Here is a 23042-nt window from a genome sequence, read left to right on the forward strand (position 1 = left end):
AAGTACTCGGAGTTCCTGCTGTAGCTTGGTGGATTAAGAACCCGACGTAGTGTCCATGAGGATGCAGGTTCAATCCCTGGCCTCACTCAGTGGGTTTAGGATCCAGCATTTGCCACAGTTGCAGTATAGATAGGTCAGATCTGGTGTTGCTGTGTCTGTGGTGTAGGCCTGCAGCTGCAGCTCCGATTGAGCCCCTAGCCTGGGAACTTCCATATGCCACAGGTACAGCCCTAACAATTAAAAAAAAAAAAAATCTACCTGTTGAGGGCACAGGACTCATTCAGGGCAGCTCCACACCTTGATCTTGGGTTTCCTAACTCCTGACACGAAACTCCTTCTTTTTCTGTCACATGCCTGGGCTGACCTGGCTCTGGCTGGGCAGAAGGCGAGCATTTGACCCAGAAGAACTGTCTGCTTGGCTCAGCTGGGCCTGTGCCAGCTTCCTGTTCTTTTCCACCTCCCCAGTCACCAAACGCCTCCTTGGAGGCATCCCGCCACTTTGTGGGCATGTTCCAATCACAACTGACTTAGAATCAGGGCTGGGGCAGGATCTTAAGCCCTTGTGAAAGCAACATGACTGATTTTTTTTTTTTTTTCTATGCCCAGGGCATGAGAAAGTTCCTGGGCCAAGGATCGAACCTGCACCATTCAGTGATGATGCCAATTCCTTAACCCACTGAGCCCTCAGGGAACTTGATGACAGTTCATTGCATACCATTTTTCAGACTCCCATTTGTTATTTTCTAGCAGGTGTTCTTACCCAGCATGGATGAGGGGATGAAAACTAAATTCCAGCCTTGCTAGTGGTAACTTTGAGAGGCTGAGGTCATACAGCTTGGAAATAAAGCAAGGACCTGGGGACAGACGTGACTACACTCAGCCCTGTTCCATTTCTTGGTGCTGAGGTAATTGGCAAGGGCTGGGCTTCCTGGGAATTGAGACTTAGGTCCCGCCCAGAAGGGCTGTGTCCCAAGAGAAGTTTATGGGCTGCACGGGACGGTCTTCAAGTCTCTCACTTAACACTTAAGAATGGCCGTGCCCCCAAACAGTCTCAAGTTTAGGGGAAAAATAAAGTCCTTGTTACTTTTCCACCCAGTTACCAAGGAGCACTGGGAACCAGAGGAGGGCTTGTGTTTTAAAAAGGCACATCTGTTCTTCTCCATACATGACCTTGGTTTCAGCCCGGCTAAGTGGATGTGAAGAGGTCTAGCTGTCAGGTGAAACAGGTCCTTGACGGGAGTTTATCCTCAGCCTGAAAAATCGCCAAAAGACATCACATGAGCGTGCTAAGCCTCCATCGAGTGATGGTCTGTTGCTCTTCAGGTGGGGGAGGGAAGGTCTTTTGAGTGCCTGTGGTTTCTAGCCAAGGGCGAGCAATTTGACCAGTTTAACCAGAGCAGGCTGCTAGAGAATTCTTCTGCAAGCTGTCCTGGGATGGTGAAAGCTTTGACTCTGAAGGTCTTGTCCAAGAAATCCCCAAAGGTTCCACATCACCGTGAGTTCTACATTTTTCTTTTTGGAGCACATAAATGATTTTGTCTAGAAGAGGCCCCAGAGTTGCAAGGAGGAAGGAGAGAATGAAATTTTTCTAGTCGAAATTCAGTCATCACTTCACGGCTCTGCAAGAATGAGGTGGGGGGGGAAGGTGTTAGTGGCATAGAACCAACTATAATAGCTTCGGCTCTGTGAACCTCTTTATACATCTTGGAATTTTTGAGGCTGAGCTTGTCTGTGCCAAGACACACTTGGGCAATACAACCTGAGAAAACAAAGTTTTAAATAAAGCACCCTGACATCCTTTTCTGATGACACATGCCATTCGGTAATAGACCCGGCTTACGTCTTTCCTCCCGGATCAGGAGGCTGCACCATCGTCTGTATCTGGTCCCAAATCAGGAAGAATGTTGGGCTTGGCTTTTCCCCTTATATTCTCTGCAGCAATGGATCCAAGAGGCAAGGTGGAAAATTCATACATCACCCCCTTGGGTTGAGAGTTCGGGGGGAGTCTGTTCCTGTTCCCTTGGTTTCTAAACATAAATATGGGTGAAGACTTGGGGCTGAGAATGGGCAATGTGGTGAAGTCCTTCTGGACCCCAAGAAAGGTGGAGTGATCCCTCCTTCATCCGGAGAAGTGACCCAGGAAACTCAAAGTCATCTTTTTGGAGGCCGAGCACAGGCAGAGTTCCATGTTAGCTATGAGGGCCAAAACTCAGAGTTAATATGATTTTCTACCAGTTTAAACATTCTAATTAAATACCTGGATTTATTTTTTTTTTAGAAGAATGCAAATGGAACATTTTTTTCAGCCCTAGAAATAACTGTATCTTTGGCTTGTATTAGAGGCTGTTGGTCTCCCTAGCTCTGCTTGAAATTCACAACATGGGAATTTGCAGCATTTTCATAAAAGCAATTGAAATTATGGCACCTCCATGAACTCCCAGGGTGAATTTCTATTAACAAAAGATGTTTTGCTTTACTCACACCTGCTCGGTTCTCCGTGGGGGCTCAAGCGATACACATTCCAATGGAGCGGCGTCAATAAAATCAAATAAAAATTAAGTTCCAGGGGATGGAATGGAGATATTCAACATCACCACACAACGTCCACTGGAAAAGGAGCTGAGTTATTGGAACTGGCTTTTTAAGCAGAAAAATGGTTACAGAAAAATAGATTTTTCAACACTAAGTCATGCAAGTTTGACTTGGTAGAATTCTCTATCTGCCAACTTAAACACATCTTCCCAGGGTCTCTCTCTCTTTGTGTATGTGTGTATGTGTATGTGAGGGAAGGGAAGGCAATAGGGATGGGAAACATTTGGAAGAGGTAGGAGAAAAGGAGAAAAGGACTAGCAAGATAGGAATTTCTTTTTCCACTTTACATGTTACTGGAAAGAATTAGCTTTCCTGAAGTCTGAGTCTGTTCATGTGTTTATATTCATTAGATTATGGTCTTAAGGAGTTCCTGTCATGGCATAGTGGAAACGAAACCGACTAGGAACCAGGAGGTTGAGGGTTTGATCCCTGGCCTCACTCAGTGGGTTAAGGATCCGGCATTGCTGTGAGCTGTGGTGTAGGTCGCAGATGAGGGTTGGATCCTGCACTGCTGTGGCTATTGTGTAGGCTGGCAGCTGTAGCTCAGATTTGATCCCTAGCCTGGGAACCTCCATATGCCGCAGGTACAGCCCTAAAAAGCAAAAAGAAAAAAAAATTATGGTCTTAAGAAAACGTATGTTTCTTCACTCAAAGTGCATGAAATCCCACTTCTCTTAAGAGGCCCTCTCTCTATCGGAAAACAAGGGAAGAACTCAATTCCCCTAGGGGCCAATACATTCGTTTTTAGACACAATATTAATATATCTAAGGCTTGACTATTGTTCTGAGAGTCATGAAACATCTGAAGAGTATGGCATTAATAGTCTTTCCCCCCAACACAAACTCACATGGAACATATAGAATTACAAGCGAAAGGCAAGGTGGCTCCCCTTCAAAGAGGTGACTCCCTTTGGAGAAGGAATATGGCAAATATGTGAATGATAGGAAAATTTTATTTGTGGGAAATAAAATGTCCTTGTTAATTACAATTTCCTGGTATTTTCAAAGGGAGGGAGATCCTAAGGAAGCAGTTAGGGTGAGGTGATGGGTGTGAGGATGGGGGGCTGGGGAGCCTCTGGAGGGAATGTCCACTGATCTGCACAGGAAGAGGGTGCACTGGAGGATGGTGGGGGGAAGGGGTCTGGGAATCAGGAAAGGCTGGCTCAGAGCTATGAAGGGAAAAGAAGGAGAGCCAGGTGAAGCTGCTGGTGGCTGAAGAGAAGCTCTGGAAGGGGAACAGAGATGCACAGCAGGGAGTTTTATTGACTTCAAAAAAAAACTGAAGTAAGGTTAATTTACAATGTGTTAATTTCGTGTGTACAGCAAAGTGATTCAGTTTTATATATATTTATTTCTCAGTTATATATATATATTTTTTTCAGATTCTTTTTTTCCCTTATAGGTTATTACAAAATATTGAGTATAGTTCCCTATGCTATACAGTAGGTCCTTGTTGTTTCTTTTATATACAGTAGTCTGTATATTTTAAGTTAAAACTCTTAATTTATCTCTCCCCCTTAATTTATCTCTCCCCTTTGGTAACCATACGTCCATGGGCCTATTTCTGTTTTGTAAATAAGTTCATTTGTATCATTTTTTTTAAGATTCCACCATATAAGCAATGTCATGTACTTGTCTTTCTCTTTCTGACTTACACCACTTAGTATGATCATTCCAATGTCCATCCATGTTGCTGCGATGGCATTATTTCATTCTTTTTTATGGCTGAGACACATACAGACTGAAAGTGAGGGGATGGAAAAAGTATTCCATGCAAATGGAAATCAAAAGAAAGCTGAAGTAGCAATGTTTATATCAGACAAAAATAGACTTTAAAATAAAGACTGTTACAACAGACAAAGAAGGATACTACCTAACGATCAAGGGATCAATCCTAGAAGAAGACGTAACAATTGTAAATATATACTCACCCAACACAGGAGCACCACAATATACAAGGCAAATGCTATTCATTTTTTCATTCACTCATTCAAACATATTTCCTAAATACCTGTTGTGGGCTAGGCTCTGTGTTAGGTAGTGGAGACAGGGCAGATTCTGGCCTTTAAGAACTTTCAGTCAAGGATCTCACTGCTTACAGAGGCCTTATTGAGTGCATTTTCTCCCGGGAGGGGAGGGAAGTGCTCTAAGACACTACCAAGGCTAGCATGGGATGAGAGCCTGGGAAGTGCCAGGGAGCAGGGCCTCACCTGCCCTCCTCACATTTCAGTGGGGTGTCTGCAAAGGATAAACCCAATGTGTTGGCCCTTACTTGCCATAACTGACTGGGTGACCAAGAGTTGTAAGCATCTAAGTGTGCACATATGCTCTGAATGTGAGGGAAGGGTAGAACCTGCTTTGGACTGGGTTAGTCACTTCTCAGTGTGTTAAGGCGGATTTACTTCATTAGCTTGTTCTTTCACCTTGGTCTGGAACAGTCTTGGTAGTTTAATCCTCTAGAGCAGGTGTTCTCAACGGAGGTATCCCCAACAAACTGGGTGTTGGAATAAGTGGTGAAGGGCTCAGGAGTGTCTTACTAAAATTACCCAGATGACCAAATTACTAAAATTACCAAAAGTGGGCCAATGAAGCCACCACAAATTTTAAAGTGAATACAGTAAAATCTAAAACTTAAAAACAGCACCTTCCCCAAACAAGTCTCAATCTTCTCCATTGCTGTGACAAGTGACAATTTGTGTTTCCATGCAAAATGGGTGTTGCCAGCTTGGTATCTGTAATTCCGCTCCTTTGTCCCTCTTTCAAGAAGGAAATGCAAGTGAATGAGAAAAAGGTGATGGTAGGCATTATTTTCCTTAAGCCTAATTCTGGACTCGGTGGGGTGGAAAGAGTACTGTGATTGGTTGATAATGGCTGCCTTGGATACAAGAAAGGATTGTGGCAGTGCATTGCCAGGTATTTGCCATTTTGAGTTAGATCTTGTCTATGCGTTCCACAGTGTTGCATCACTTTAGTTTCATTTAGGGTGTGGTCACCTATGTTGTAGTCATCTGTAAGACTATATCTTACACAGTTTTGATTCATTCATCTCACCTAGCCCAGCCAGGTCTTAATGCCAAAGGGGCTCAGTAGATATTGTTAGAATTCAGTTGACTTTACTCCAAATAACAAATCTTGGAGACAGTGTGGAGAAAAGGAAACCCTCCTACACTGCTGGTGGGAATGTAAATTGGTACACTCACTATAGAAAAACAGCATGGAGGTTTCTCAAAACACCAAAATTAGAGTTGCCATATGATCCAGCATTTCTACTCCTGGGCATATGTCTAGAGAAAACTTTAATTCAAAAAGATACATGTACCCCAATGTTCACAGCAGCACTACTCACAATAACCAAGACATGGAAACAAACCTAAACATCCATCAATAGATGAAGGAATAAAGAAGATGCGGTGCATATATACAATGGAACACTACTCAGCCAAAAAAGAATGAAATAATGCCATTTTCAGCAACATGGATGGACTTAGAGATTATCATACTAAGTGAAGTAAGTCAGAAAGAGAAAGACAAATATATCATATTCCCTCCGTGTGGAATCTAAAATATGATACAAATGAACTTGTTTACAAAACAGAAACAGACTCACAGACATAGTAAATAAACTAATGGTTACCAAAGGGGAAAGGTGGTGGGGATGGATAAAGTAGGAATTTGGGGATGGATAAAGTATATACAAACTACTATATATAAAACACATTAACAAGGGCCTAGTGTACAGCACAAGGAACTATGCTGAATATCCTGTAAGAAACCATAATGGAAAAGAACAAGAAAAAATACATATGACTGAGTCACTTTGCTGGACGATAGAAACAGACACAACATTGTAAATAAACTATACTTCAATAAAAATAATAAATAATAAAAATAAAAAAGAACTCAATTCACTTTATACACCATTTAGCTGAGTGCTTCTAACCTGGATTATGGAACCTTAATTAACCTTAATTATGGAACAATTTCAGAAAGGTGACACCCATGGCAACCCATGTCCATGTAATACTCAATATGGCGGAGGTACACAAAATATATATCTCATAGAAGATAATACATTTTGACCAAGGGTAAAGCTGTACTCAACCAGAAATTCAGGAGAATAAAAGATTATTGATTTTTTTTTTCAGAGCCACTGCTTTTAGGAACCCATTAAGCAAAAGTAGCCACTTTTCTGACGTGGAAAATATGGTCCAAAGAGCAAAATGGAAGCTAGGCAAGCATTTTAGGGTCTCACTCTAAAAACCATTTGGATGGAAGAGACTGGGTCAAAAGTGTATGAACTCAAGGCGGCCACCAAAATTTGCTCTAAAACAAACAAACAAATAACAAACCACCCAACCTAGGTTCTTAGAGAATTTTGATGGTAGTGAATGTTTTGTGAAAAGACCAGGTAAAGTGGAAAAGGTTCATAATCGAGCATTCTAATAAGCTAGGTTTTTCTCTCTCCAGTTTCCCAAACATGGATAGGAAGTTAGAACCCTGAACATTTGAACATTTGATATAACATCCATTGTTTCTTGGCGTCCAGGTCCTAAGCTTGGCCTAACTGATTTAAAAAGTTTATTTCCTTTTTTTAGGGTTCCTTAAATCATCATTCTCTTAACTTTGGAAACAGTCAGTTACCACCCTGAATATAGGAATACCACCTGTTCTATAAACTTAACTCCAGCTTGGAGAATCATATAAAGCAAGCAAATAAATGAAAATAATTACTACTGCAAGATGTTTGAAGGATTCTTCTGTTGAGAGGTTCCATAATGTGGGGGTTGAGAGCATGGAATTTGAAGCCCAATTACCTAGGTTCAAATTTAGCTCCAGTGGAGTTCCCATCATGGCTCAGTGGAAATGAATCTGACTAGCATCCAAGAGGATACAGGTTCAATCCCTGGTCTTGCTCAGTGGGTTAAGGATCCGGTGTTGCCATGAGCTGTGGTGTAGGTCGCAGATGCAGCTTGGATCTCGAATTGCCATGGCTGTGGTATAGGCCAGCAGCTGTAGCTCTGGTTGGTCCCCTAGCCTGGGAACCTCCATATGCTGCAGGTATGGCCCTAAAAAAAAAAAAAAAAAAAAAAAAAAATAGCTCCAACATTTACAACCCATGACCTTGGGCAATTCTTGAGCCTCTGCACTTCTCTTTCCTTACCTGTAAAAGAGGACAATTGGGGGAAATATTGTGTATTCTGGTGTGTGGACAAGATTCCTGAAAGTCATTATGAGGCATGGCTGGGACACTGTGTCACCTGATGTGAAGTCATTAAAATCATCTTTACGTTGCCCTTTCCTCATCAATCAGTTAAAGCTCTCTCTGAATATTGGATTGACTACCATAGAGGCAAAGCTCTACCATGTATTACTGTTCTTTAGTTACACATGAGTGAGGTCTGGTTCTCGCCATGTGTGCACCTAGAAGTCAATTCTCAGAGTTCCTGCTGTGGCTCAATGGAACAGGCTGTGTCTCTATAGCACCAGGATGCAGGTTTGATCCCTGGACCAGTACAGGTACAGTGGGTAAAAGGATCCCACATAGGCTACAACTGTAGCTCAGATCTGATCCCTGGCCCAGGAACTCCATATGTCACAGGGGTGGCCAAAACAAAAGGAAAGTCATTTCTCACTTAGACATGGACTTTCCAGCTACATGATCTGTATTTATGGTCTCAATGATGACCAAACTTTAAAGTCTGAATGTCACCTGATTCTTTAAAGTGACTCCAAACTGTACAAAGGTCATGTGGGTCGGGGGTCCATTCTTGGAAGCAGAGTGCACTGGGGGACAGACACTCTGGCCTGAGAAGTGGGACTGGGGAGAGGCTAGACCCCTGGTCAGAGCAGCCAGGAGGCACTGTGATAAGGGGGACAAGTGAAAAGTGGAGCTAAGGAAGGAAGCTGGAGGTCAGCAGCAGTATTGGGCCACAGGTCAGAGGGGCAGGAAACAGGTCTCAGGCCATGACCTGGGACAATCAGGACCAGGTGGCGAAGGGAAGTGGCTGGCAAGTGGGAATGAGGCAAATACTTGAAGATGCAGCCTGGGAGCACAGGGAGGATGCTGGGTGCCTTTTGGAGTGGAGCCAACAGTGTGAGGTGGGAATGGGCCTTGAAGCTCAAAGGCCCATTTTTGCTGACTTTGCTGAAGGCCTTCTGAGGGACTGACTGTCTTTACATCATTTACCAACCTGAGTTGGGAGGGAATGGCCATGTCTTCAGAAACTTCACACAGGCCTTTTGAAGTGTGATGTGAGCAGGCCCTCAGCTTAATCTCCTATACCTGCCCTTCTCCAGGCCTCCATCCCTTGACTGGGGACACCTTTGGGGACAAAACTCCTTTAAAAGAAGTTACCCCCATAAGTTACATGAGCAACAGTGGTGGACATCACATAGCCGAGTGACCAAGTTCACTGTGAGTCACAGGGTGCCATTGTATGAGGCTGAAGTTGCCTAGGCCAACCTCATGCCTGTCCCGGATCTTTTTTTCTGTCCTCGCCCTTTGCCCCACTTGGTGATCAGCTGCACCCTGCTTTCTCAACCACTCACCTTATATTGTGGTGGCAGTAGCTGGGCCCATGCATTGAGTCCTAGCAAGTGCTCACTCCTTTATCTACGATGGATGATATAATCATGGCAACAATCCCAAGGGTAAATGGCATCATTATCCCCATTTTATGGAAACTGAGGAAACTGAGGCTCCTAAGGGTTAAGCAACTTGCACAGGGTCACTTAACTGGCAGATCTGGCAATTAAATACAAGTCTGTTAGACACAAAAGCCCAGGCTTTTGACCACTCTGCTGAGATTCTCATGAGGATGGATTACAGCTGCTGATGGGTTAATTATACCAAGTGACTATAAGTTTCAGGCTTGGTCTCTCAAGATTTATAATTCAATGCAAATTTACTTTGTCTTTTATTTATAAAACATATAATGTAAAATCTCTCTATGTCATGTATTTTTTTATTAAAAAATTTTTTTCTGGCCATGCTCATGGCATGTGGAAGTTCCTGGGCCAGGGATCAGACCTGAGCCACAGCAGTGGCAATGCTGGATCCTTAACCCACTGAGCCACTAGGGAACTCCTAATGTATTTTATAGTTTATAGGTTTTATCTTCAATTGTGGAATGAAAGTTTGGGTGCCAAATTAAAAGGACAGGAGGCAGCAGGAGGGAGAGGGCTGGGTGAGAGTGGGTGGGGCTGGGTAAGGCCAGGTATGATGTAGCTGGACAGGTTATCCTTCTAGGATGCAGGGGGTGAAGGGTCCGAAAAGGTCAGTAGGCTCTAACCCACTTCTTCCAGAGATCCGGGGAGAGAACCATTCGGCCGACCTTCTTATCAGCTTGCCCTGGGGCCTGGACCACCCTCCCACCTGCCCCAGACCTTAGACAGACGTGTGCTCGGCATTTCCTCCCGCTCTCCATCGTCTGCCCTCCCTCTGAACCTCCCCCCTTCCTCTGCCTCTTCCTCACTGGCCCATGTGACAGGGCTGATAACAATGGCAAACACTTTCTATTCACTACCCAGCACTCTACAGAGCTTGACTCCTTCGGCTCTACTTCCTGAGCATTCTCGATTTTTTTTCTAAATTATCCTCTTTGCTCTCACCCCCAAAGACATCCTTAACTTCCTCCTAGCTTTTCTTACTTCCCGTGACGATGTTTTTGAACAACTCAGCACATCCCTCGGTGGTGTCCTTTTTGTCAACAGAGGTGCAGTGCTGGGCTCCCTCCTAAATTCTCAGTCACCCCCTGCTCTGCCCCTCCGCCCTCACACTCACCTCCAAGAGCGCCTCTCTGGAGCATTTGTCGCTCTTTCCAGGGCTTTCCAGGTGCTTGCCTGTGAATTTACTTCTCTTTTTCCCGCTCTCCTTCCTTCCTCTCAGCCACCTACTTACACAATTGTGACCGTCCAGAATTAGCTCTAAATGGTGCTTCTCCTATTTATTTATCTTTAAGACTTAAGGTCATCAGCACTGAAACCCGATGCCGGCCACAAAGGGCCTTCCCTCCCTTCTCCCTGGCTCTGCTGTTGACTAACATGTAAATTGGGAATGACCATAAAATGGTGACAGCCGCACCCCACACACTGTCACTCCCTTCCCACTGAGGAGGATCTGTGGGCCTCATTGAGCCTGGTCTTCTCTGTTTCCTTTCATCCCCTTCGAGAAACAAAAGAAAAGCACTCAGCTTACTGCCATGTACCTTGCAGGGCCAGAGGAGAGAACAAAGAAAATATTTTTGCAACACACCATAAGTTACCGTGAAATCCATGCCATCATTCTCCTGGTTTTGATAAATACGAGGAACGCTGAAATTAGACGTCATAAATTTGGGAACCGAGAGGAGACGGCTTGGATTTAATAGAACAAACTGCTACATGAAATCTGTCTCCTTAAAGTTAATTAGAGGAAGTGGAAACGGTCATCTGTCAGCAGAGTCCAGCCCCCCAAGGAACCATTGGAGAATATAAATGTAGAAATGGATGTACAAATTTGAACACACATGAAGGTATTATGTGCATGGATATATAGTGTGTCTGCACTTACATAAAATATCTTCTGTCCAGAAGACCTAAATAGAGATTTCTCCAAAGACATACAGATGGCCAACAGGCATGTGAAAAGATGCTCAACATCAGTAATTATTAGAAAAAGGCAAGTCAAAACTCAATGGGGTACCACCTCACCCTGGTCAGAATGGTCATCCTTAGAAAGTCTACAAATGGAGTTCCCTGGTGGCTCAGTGGGTTAAGGATCCAGGTTTGTCACCACTGTGGTTCTAGTTATGGGAATTTTGACATTCTGGGGGCTCAGAAAAAAAAAAAGTCTATAAATGTTGGAGAGGGCATGGAGAAAAGGGAACCCTCCTGCACTGTTGCTGAGAATGTAAATTGGTACAGCCACTATGGAGAATAGGAAGGAGGTTCCTCAGAAAAACTAAATAGAGCATCTGATCCAGCAACTCCACTCCTGGGCATACATCTGGACAAAACGTTCATTCGAAAAGATACATGAACCCCCTATGTTCATTGCAACACTATTCACAACAGCCAAGACATAGAGACATGAAATGCCTATTGACAGATGAATGGATAAAGAAGATGTGGTGCATATATACAATGGAATAATACTCAGCCATAAAAAAGAATGAAATAATGCCATTTGCAGCAATTTGGATGGACCTAGAGATTATCATACTAAGTGAAGTGAGTTAGAAAGAGAAAGACAAATACCATATGATACCTCTTATATGTGTAGTCTAAACTATGACACAAATGAACTCATCTATGAAACAGATTCATGGACATAAAAAAACAGACTTGCGGTTGTCTAGGTGGGTAGGGGAGGGATGGATTGGGAGTTTGGGATTAGCAGATGCAAACTATTATATACAGGATGGATAAATAATAAGGTCCTACTATAGAGCACAGGGAACTCTATTCAATATCCTGTGATAAACCATAATGGAAAAGTACATTTATATAAATCAGAATCACTTTGCTATAGAGCAGAAATTAATGCAACACTGTAAAGCAGCTATACTTTAATTAAAAAAAAAAAAGGAAAAATGTAGGCCCTGTAGTCATACCCCAAACACAGCTAAGGGATGGCTTGGTTGGTAAGCTCTCCCTCGGCCCTGCCTTGGAAGCCACATTACCCTATGGTGCTGGCTCTGGAACTTGACAAATCCCTTTCTGTTTTACTGGCTGCTTCCCTACTAGACTCCACCAACAGGGGGCGCTAGAGGGAGCTTGGAGGCAGGGGTGGGGAGAAGGAGCAGCCCCTTCCTGCACTTCCAGTCTGGTTGGTTACCGGAGGGGGTGAGCCTTGCCTCGGGATCTCGGATCTCCGTGGTGACAGTTGAGTCCCTGAGCAGCTGGTCTCAGTCTCCCGCCCTTTATCCACACCCAGCAGTGGCCTGTCACTCCTCCCCTCAGAGCCATCAGCACTGGCCCTGGTGGTGCCCTTTTCCTGGGGGTCCCGGTTCTGCAGCCCCTCCCCCAGATGACACCCACGTCTTCCCTTTGTTTCTCCAGCCCTGGTGACAGGAGCCTCTTCCTGGTTTATGCCCTTGACTTAGGGTCTGCCTTTCATGTTTTTATTTCTCCCATACCTGTTTAACCCGTTTCTTAGATTAAATTATCTCTGCTAAATGATTAGTGTTATTTCTAGTTTCTAGACTAGTTTTAGAAAAAAATAGAGGTCATCAAATTCTATGTATACCGAATACAACCATTTGAAGCTGAAAAAACAGCTGGAAAACAGGGAAACGTATTGGAAGGAAATTTACCAAAATCTTAGGAAGTGGTTTTATTAGAGAGTTCGTCTTATGGTGGTGTTTGTTTTCCTCCCTTCATTCATATTTTTGAAATTTTTTTTTGGTAATGTGGTTACATTATATTCATAGTAAAAAATATATACATCTATATTTTTTAAAAAAAGAGGATTTGATACCCAGTAAAAGAGTATGTAGCCTGAAGAGAGTCTGGCCTATAAAACCAGATGAGTTATAATCTGGGTAACGAAAAGTGATTGCAAATGTGATCAGAATTCCACTGGGGGGTATCTTTTGAAAAAGAGAAGTGATGTCACAGCTCTCCAAGGGGGAAAATGATACAGTTCAGAAATAACAAAATGAGAAGGTTGATGTGTCCCTAGCAAATTCTGGAACAGCCTATTGCACAGATGACTCCAGAACTCTGAGAGAAAGCCTGGGTTTACACACCCCCCCCAGTTATACCAGAGTCACCTCATTTCCTTTTTTGTTGGATTATTATATGGCTTGATCGTGTATTCACTTACTTATTCATTCATTCATTCATTCATTCATTCATCCAACGGACAGTAATTACATAAATGTTCCGGGAACATTGTCCCAGGAACTGCCTTGGCAATGCAGACAGAAATACAAGCTTTTCGTAGGAACGAAAGGTACATGACATTCAGATGCTGTCAACATATGTCCTGGAAAATAAATCATTCTAATTTAAGCCTTTTATTTTATCCACTCATATGCAAAACAGACATCTGTATTTTGTAGCTGAGGCTCATGCATCCTTGCCCCCCACGCCCTACTTCTGGTGGGGGATGGATTACAGGGTCTGGGGATGACAAGGGAGAAGGTTCAGGGTGAGGCAGGACTGGCATGGGTGGGAGTTAGGGAAGGTTCAATGGGGGTGGGTGGGGTTAGGCACCATCTGGCAGACAAAACACATAAAACCAGGCAGCATATGTTTTTCACACTTGCTCATCACAGCAGGGGCCATCAATCATCCTCAATAAGATGTCTGCTCATTCTCCTGATGCCACATGAAACTTGAATGGTCCATGTATCAGAGCCTATAATTCTCCCTTAAAGTTGCAGGGGCCCAATGCATTGACCTTCTAGTGGTAAATGGATTTGGCTGATCGGTTAATGGAACCCATTCCATTTTCGATATGGATACTCCTGCTTTTCTTTTTTTTTTTTTCTTTTTTTCTTTTTGCTATTCTTTCTGATTTGGTCATCTTTATTAAGTACCCATAATACGTAAGACATCAGAGTAAGGGAATCGTTTGTTGATAATATGATCAACTACTCTCAAGCCTACACTAAATACATTTCTAACTGTTCTTTTGGTCCTCCTTGTTGTTAACATCCGTCTTGCTTAAAATTCCCAGACTCCATTATGATGGGGGTTGTGAGAATGAGCCTAATAAAACATGTTCAAGGTTCATTCAGATCTAGATGTTCATATATCATTATTTTTTTTTACATCTGATGATAAAGAGACTGTACCCATAAAAATGACAAGCCACTGGAAATGAATAAAGGAGAAGTTGCAGGTTTCCCACAGTTAGCAGTGGAAGGTGTTGGAGGTGGGAAAAGGGAGAGGGTTTGGTTGAGCATGTTCCTTGGTGATGAAGAGTGATAACCATAAATTAAGAGAGAGGAATCAAAATGCTCTGCCTCTGGGCATGCAAGACCCTGAAGCAAATCTTTGTAACAAAATGTGGTCAAGCCTCAGGTGGAAGATCAAGAAGGAAACAGGGGGTATCAGGGCAGAGTTGAAGAGGAACGTTTGGGGGAACGTGAGGCTGAAGGCTGGGCCGCCATCCTTAGCATTAAACAACAATCAATTATCCATAGTCTACCATATTTCAAAACACATCAAGTGGCCTACTAAAATGTATGTAATATTAAAAGAGAAAATGCACATAAGTGAGTTGTGAGCAGGAGGCAAGAGAATTCAGGTAAGAAAAATGAGTCCATGAGTACATTTTGCCCCCTCCCCCCCAAAAAAAAATAAATATTTCTTGAAATAATACACAACAGTATTGGTAGGAGTTCTTATCCATTTGCTGAAGATGGACCACAACCTGATTCTAAGCTTTCAGGCACACATACCAAAAAAGAGAACTTGGATCACATTACCAATTCCTTCATTAATGCACCTAATAAATGACTTAATTACTTAACTATACCAACCAATTGCCCAAGTAAAGCACAGCTCTTCCCGGCCCTGAGACAAGAGAGATTTTTTTCCGAAGGGTCTTTATAAAGAAGGCACTGCCACACATGCTAAGTGTCCCAGTGGCCTTTTAAAGGACAAAAAGGCAAGGAGTTTGGGGAAGATGGTTCTTCTATCAACTGCCAAGGAGATGAAGTCAAAAGACCGTTGCTCAAGTTAGTCAAAGAAACTCTATGGGAATAAAAACTATGTGGTCTGAGTGGATAACTTACCCTGGGGACATTTTTAGAGCAATAGTGCTTCATGTCTTCTGAGTTACGGAGTACTTATGGAAATGTTCCACGCATGGATTTTAAAAAACAAAATTATGTGTAGAGACGCTGCCCTGCTTCAGGCATTGGCAGCTGTGGGAACGTGGTGCTTGGACCCCCTGGTGTGGGGAGAACCAGCTGCTTCTCTTCCAGACTCACCACCACGTTCCCACCAAGGCCAGTCTCCAGAGCTGCTCCCAATCCTGGCCAATGACAGAGCACAGTGGGGGGACAAGACAGAAATAGTCCCTGACCTGTAGGAGGTGACTATACCATGTAAGCCATGCTGAGAATGTTGAACTGTATCCCAAAACATGTTTTGATGTTTCTTTTTTTTTAAAAAATAAATTATAGTTGATTTACAATATCCTGACAATTTCTGCAGTACAGCAAAGTGACCCAGTCATCCATAGATATACATTCTCTTTCTCTTATTGTCTTCTATCATGTTCTATCACAAGCAATTGGATATAGTCCCTGTGCCACAGCAGGATTTCTTTTCTTTTTTTTTTTTTTTTGTCCATGTCTTTGCCATGCAGAAGTTCCTGGGCCAGGGACCAAACTCAAGCTACTGCAGTGATAATGCTGGATCCTTAACCTGTTAAGCCACCAGGGAACTCCTCGTTTTGTTTTTTAATGCTAAAACCCTTAAGAGAGTGTCATCAGAGGAGTGTCACTTCGGGTTGATTGAGTTGGTCTGAGTCAGAATGCTTGCCATTTGATAAAGCTGAACAGGTGGCAGGGACAGGAGCCTGCCTTGGGGACCCATCTGTCTGAAGGCGGGTAATCTTCCCTGAGTGTTACATTTCATCTGAGCTTTTGAATCCATTGCCTTGAATGGGGCAAATGTTGCTGAGACTCAGTTAGACAACAGAGGTGGGAGGGGAGGAATTCCTCCTTTTTGGTTGGAATCCATCGAGTTTGGGCGCAGCTGATCTGGGTTTGTCAAGCTAGAATAAGAAGGCTGGAGTTGTCGTTATGGCGCAGCAGGTTAAGAACCCAACAATGTCCATGCGGATACGGGTTGAATCCATGGCCCTGCTCAGTGGGTTAAGGATTTGGCATTGCCGCAAGAGGTGGCATAAGTTGCAGATGAGTCTTGGATCTGGTGTTGCTGAGGCTATGGTGTAAGCCAGCAGCTGCAGCTCTGATTCGACCCCTGGCCTGGGAACTTCCATAAGCCATAGGTTTGGCCCTAAAAATGGATTTAAAAAAAAAAAAAAAAAGACAGAATAAGAAGGCTTCTGCATGGCCATCAAGGCTGGGCAGGCATGATGTGCCTTATAGTCATTGCTCTGTTAGCCCAGCCTCACAGCCCCATGTCCTCGGTCTTTATACATCCTGTTCCCTTGCCTGGACAGCTCTTCTTCCCTTGGGTCTGGCTAACTTGGGAGACCTTTCCATCTCAGCTGAAATGTCCTTGACTCAAAGAACCCACCCCCCAGCCCAGGTCAGGTGCTATTGCTATGTGCTCCCAGGGCACAATATGCCCCCTGTTACACTTACTATGTAGCTCATTTTAGAAAGGTCCAACCAACTACCTATGGTTGGACAGGTCACATCTTGCACTGGGGGCACTAATTATACCAGAGTCTGGGCGAATTATGTCCCCTGAAGTTGGCCAGTGCGTAACCTGTGCAGCTGTATCTTCACCGTGATGGCTTATTTTTTATTTAAAATATTTTTTAAAGTTAAAGCATAGTTGATTTACAATGTTGTGCCCATTTCTGCTTTACAGCAAAGTGACCCTGCCATACACACACACACATTCCCTTTCTTATATTATCTTCCATTATGTTCTATCCCAAGAGATTGGATGTAGTTCCCTGTGCTGTAGGACCCTACTGCTTATCCATTCTAAATGTAATTGTTTACATCTACTAACCCCAAACTCCCAGTCTGCTTGCAACCACAAGTCTGTTCTCTGTGTCTATGAGTCTGTTTCAGTCCTATAGATAAGTTCATTTGTGCCATAGTTTAGATTCCACATATAAGTGATATCATATAGTGTCTTTTTCTTTCTGACTTACTTCACTTAGTATGAGAATCTGTAGTTGCAAACATACTGCTGCAAATGGCATTATTTTGTTCTTTTGAGGAAGTTTAATTCTTTGCAACATTAATCATCTTAAACTCATGGTTTCTCCATTGGGATGACCCCCACTTTGCAAGACGAAAGGAACGACTTTTTCTTCTTGTGTGTTGTAAGATGGAATTTATAAATGTGATGGCCTTTATGACTTCCCCATGGGCGCCATAATCACCAGTGGAAATGACGGCTTCTGCTTTTGAGTGCAATGAAAATTACACTAATGAAAATGACCAGTCTGAACTGTTCCTGAATACTGATGGAATGCAAGGGAAAAAGCTTTATTTGGGAGCTGCTTAGATAATCGGAAGGTCCTGACTAACATTCACTACCATAATGATGACAGACTTAATTCTAGAATTTCACATAACAGTGTAGCATGATGAGAAAAATGAATAATTCTTACTCTATTAAAATTTGTTTTTTGACCACACCCATGGCATATGGAAGTTTCTGAGGGATCAAATCTGACCTATAGCTGCAACCTACAGCACAGCTACAGCAACACCAGATCCTTAACCCACTGTGCTGGGCCAGGAATTGAACCCATGCCTCCACAGCTACCTGAACCAGTGCAGTTGGATTCTTAACCTACTGTACCACAGTGGGAACACCAATTCTTACTCTTTTAGACACCCAGATATACATTAAGCATTTTCACGATGCTCTTAAATTGAAAACTCTTTGAAATAATAAAGTCTTTTCTCTGGCAAAAATGTGTGGTCAGAAAATCTTTTTTTTTTTTTTTTTTGTCTTCTTAGGGCTGCACCCACTGCATATGAGGTTCCCAGGCTAGGGGTTCAAATTGGAGCTGTAGCTGCTGCCCCACGCCACAGCCACAGCAATGCGGAATCTGAGCTGTGTCTGCCACCTACACCACAACTCACCACAATGCCATATCTTTAACCCACTGAGCAAACTCAGGGATCAAACCTGAGTCCTCATGGATACTATTCGGGTTAATTACCACTGAGCCATGATGGAACTCCAGGTCAGAAGAATTCTTATATATCTCAACAGTCTCTGTTCCTAGTGAAGCAGGCATTCACTATGTATTTCAGTATTTTCCTCTCTCGCCCTACAGCAGAGCTGACAAACATGGCACCAGGACCTCTTCTTCCCCAGAAGGCATCACTATTCAGTCTTGGCACATCTGATTGCTGAATCCAGACCAGCTTTCTCGAGACAATGCTTCAGTGAGTGGCCAGTCCATCAGTGCTTTGGCAAAGTCTATTTGCCATTCCTGCCACCCTCAGATAGCTCTATATACCTGACTTAAAAGGTTCATACATTCAACTCTACATAAAATTCCTTTTTGTGACTGTCAAAATTGTTTCTCAATAGGTTATTAGGAAACTGGATGTGATCATACATAATTAAAACACCAGCAATCCATACAACTCAATAACCAAAAAACCAACAACCCAATTGAAAAATGGTCAGAAGACCTAGGTAGACATTTCTCCAAAGAAGACATACAGATGGCCAATAGGCATATGAAAAGATGCTCAACATCGTTAATTACTAGAGAAATGCAAATCAAACCTACAGTGAGGTACCACTTCACACTGGTCAGAATGGCTATCATTTAAAAGTCTACAAATAATAAATGCTAGAGATGGTGCAGAGAAAAGGGAAAGAACTTGCCTACACTGTTTGTGGGAATGTAAACCAGTGTAGCTACTATGGAGAACAGCACGGAGGTTCCTCAAAAAACTGAAAGTGGAGTTGTCATATGATCTAGCAAATCGTTCCTAGGCATACACCCAGACAAAACTCAAATTAAAAAAAATACATGCACCCCTATGTTCATTGCAGCACTATTCACAATAGCCAAGACATAGAAACAACCTAAGTGTCCATCAACAGATGACTGGATTAAGAAGATGTGGTACATATGGAATACTACTCAGCCATTAAAAAGAATGAAATAATGCCATTTGCAGCAACACGAATGGACCTAGAGATTACCGTACTAAGTGAAAGAAGCTACAGAAAGACAAATACATGACATCGCTTATATGTGGAATATAAAATATGACACAAATGAACCTATCTACAAACCAGAAACAGACTCACAGACACAGAGAACAGACTTGCGGTTGCCAAGGGGTAGGGAGAACAGGGGAAAGGAGGATTGGGGGTTTGGGGTTAGCAGATGCATACTATGACATGTAGGATGGATAAATAAGACCCTACTGTACAGCACAGGGAAATATATTTAATATCCTGTGATAAACCATAACAGAAAGGAATATCAAAAAAATAAAATACATGTAACTAAATCACTTTGCTGTACAACAGAAATTAACATGACGTAAATCAACTATATATCAATGCAATTTAAAAAACACTAGCAATCTCTGAAACTCCCACATGTAAAAGATAAAAGGTATGGTCAGCCAAGTCATGTATAAAAACCTGAGTGACACTTTTTGTAAATATATTTTTGCATAATGGGCAAACCCATAAGCAAGTCAAGTTTTACTGACTGTGAAATATTGGTATCTGAGAGGAAACTGATTGATCACACTTTTTAAAATTCAAGTATAGTTGATTTGCCATATTATTTTCAGATGTGCAGAAGAGCAATTGATATTTTTATGTATTACACCCCATTAAACATTATTACAAAGTAATGGCTATAATTCCTTGAACTGTACAATATATCCTTGCTCATTATCTATCACACTTTACCACTGCCCCTTTTGCCATGATGGTAGTTATGGTAACATCACACAAAAAATAATCTTATGCAGGAAGTTTTTTTAATGTTAACATAACATGCAAAGTGAAATAAGTAACTTGATTAATAAGTTAAATTGTACCAGTGAAAGCTCAGCTTCTCATGTCATGCTCTGTAATATCTTGATCCTCAAGTCTATTCCCAACAAAGTTTTTCCCAGAAGAGGGTAACTTCCTAAACATAACTAGCCTCAAAGACTCTGATCATTCTTTTTTCCCATGAGAAGAGGTGAAATCATAAGCCCAAGGTCATGGGGAGCTTACTCAGGTTGCAGGGAAATCATACAAACAGGACTGGAAGACTTAGATCCTTTCCGCATCCTTACCCTGGGAACCCTTTGCTTCTGGGGATGCGGAAGAAGCCCGCAGGCAAGGTGTCCACCCAGAGGCCTCCCTGGGAGGCCCTGCTGCCTACTGTTCCTCCTGTGTCATCGTCTCCTATCTCTTCTCTACTGAATCCCAGGAAGCAATGAAAATAGACCTGGTTGTCAGGATGTGTTCACTTCAGAAAAGGATTGTATGAAATGGAAAGTCAAACATCCATCACACACGCTGGGTAGAAACCAACTCTTTGAGGTGAAAGCAGAATACAACCCATCTCTCCATTTGCAGTGAATGTGGGTGCTAAGACTTGGTGAATTCTCTTTTCTGCTAGAGGGGCATAAAATTGGAGCAGGGGACCCTGCTTCACACCCCAGACATGGTGCATAATCAGCTATTGGGCTTAAGGAACTGCATCTGAGGTGGGAACATGAAATGGGGGTCAGCCAACCCATCCACACTGCTGAGGAATTCACTGGGATGTGGCTTGTAAGATGGGCTGAGGATTCTCACTCTGCCTGCCTCATAGCATCCAGGGAGGGGGAGGAGAGAGAGAAATGACGTCAGGCATGTGTAAGGGCCCCTCCCCTCCATGAGGGCAAGAGTCCCAAAGAGCCCCAGTGGCACTAGGTATTATTCTACCATTGGCATCCTCATCATCTTACGTCTGTCTGATAAACTGCAGGTCATACAGCTCTTTCCTTGGATTCCAACACGAAGAAAGGGAGATGAAGACAAAGTGTCATATTGTCAAACTCATCTTCTGGTTTATTTCCATCCTCCACCTACCCATGGTTTTCCACGTTGGCTCGGCACTCAGAATCAACTGCAGGTTTTAGTTTACTAAAAATATGCATTTTTGGAGTTCCCATCATGGCACAGTGGAAACAAATCTGACTAGGAACCATGAGGTTGTAGGTTTGATCCCCGGCCTTGTTCAGTGGGTTAAGGATCCAGCGTTGCTGTGAGCTGTGGTATAGGTCTCAGACATTACTGTGGCTGTGGTGTAGGCCAGCAGCAGTAGCTCTGATTGGACCCCTAACCTGGGAACCTCCACATGCCATGGGTGCAGCCCTGAAAATACAAAAAAAAAGACAAAAAAATGCATTTTTGAGATTCCACATATAAGTGATATTATGTGGTATCTAAAAAAAAGATACAAACGAACTTACAAAACAGAAATAGATCCACAGACATAGGAAACAAACATGGTTATCAAAGGGAAGGTGGGAGGAGGAATAAATTAGGGGTTTGAGATTAATACATACAGGGAGTTCCTGTTGTGGCTTAGTAGGTTAAGAACGTGACACAGTATCCATAAAGATGCAGGTTCCATTCCTGGCCTCACTCAGTGGGTTAAGGATCTGATGTCGTGGCAAGCTGAGGTGTAGGTCATAGATGCGCCTTGGATCCAGAGTTGCCAACTTTGTAGCAGAGGCCAGCAGCTGTGGCTCCAATTTGACCCCCAGTCCAGGAACAGCCATAAAAAGAAAACGAAAACAACAACAACATACACATACTACTACTATATATAAAACAGATAACCAACAAGGACCTATTGTACAGCACAGGGAACTACACTCAATATCATAATAACCTATAAGGGAAAAGAATCTGAAAAGATAGATATATGTATAACTGAATCACTTTGCTATGCAGCAGATATTAACATTATAAATCAACTATACTTCAATTTTTTTAAAAGCCTAGAAAAAATACAAATTTCCTTATATACTAAAACAAAAAAACTATTATTAAATATATATATATATATAGAAGTCAGGCACAACTTTTAGTCCAGGACTGGCTGGGGCACAACATTTCTATTTTTAAAAGTTCGACCAGTAATCTTGATGCCCAGCCAGGGTTGGGAACCACAAAGACACACACACACACGCACAGTGATCCAGGGCAGCGGTATTACCCCTACATATCCCTCAGACCCCAAATCTCTTTTCTTCTGCCAAGCACAGGTCTGGGTGTGATGGGCAGCAAGGCCATAAACTTCCATTGGCAGTGACTTTCCTTGGCCCTGGCCCCTCCTTCTTTTCCTTACTTTCCCAGGAGAAGCCACCTTCCCAGCATCTCTTCTGCTCCCACCCTCAGCCCCCTTTTCTCTAATTAATTGTGATGAGGACTGGGAATGGGAGCCACCTGAACAGAAATGTTGGCTCCATCTCTCAGCATCTAAGATCTAATACAACGGCCACGTAAAGCATAATGGCTAATGAAACACGGAGTGAAATTTATCATACTAAAAGACAGACGCATGCATTTAAAATAAGTGCCTGGGATTACATGTTGCTGAGTTCCAATTTGAAACCCAGCCTTGAATTTACCTGGGGTTTTTTTTTGGTTGTTGTTGTTCCAGGTAATGACTTCATTAGCAAGACACAGATACACTGATCCGTACGAATCCTTTTCTCTTGGGGGAAAATATTTTCTTATTTTAAATGGTTTCTCTCCAACTCACCCAGCCATTGGCATGCATAATTTTTGCAGGGTTTATTCTAAACAGCTCCCTTCTA

At 42.8% G+C, this 23042-nt stretch overlaps 1 protein-coding gene across 1 annotated transcript in view; it reads right to left on the reverse strand.

Annotated features, from left to right (window-relative positions):
• Window positions 1-689: 689 nt before the first annotated feature.
• Window positions 690-23042, reverse strand: part of LOC146399492 (uncharacterized) — a 112537-nt gene continuing 90184 nt past the window's right edge. The window contains exon 6 of the mRNA XM_084979577.1: window positions 690-1619. Within this exon, the coding sequence (XP_084835703.1) occupies window positions 1607-1619 (13 nt within the window). The 3' untranslated portion in view covers window positions 690-1606. The remainder of the gene's footprint in view (window positions 1620-23042) is intronic.

This window comes from Sus scrofa, chromosome 10, assembly GCF_054392235.1.
Source record: "Sus scrofa isolate SSC_HxYL_T2T_F1_AM1 chromosome 10, Sscrofa_HxYL_maternal_Yorkshire_Landrace_v2.0, whole genome shotgun sequence".
Classification (NCBI taxonomy): Eukaryota; Metazoa; Chordata; class Mammalia; order Artiodactyla; family Suidae; genus Sus; species Sus scrofa.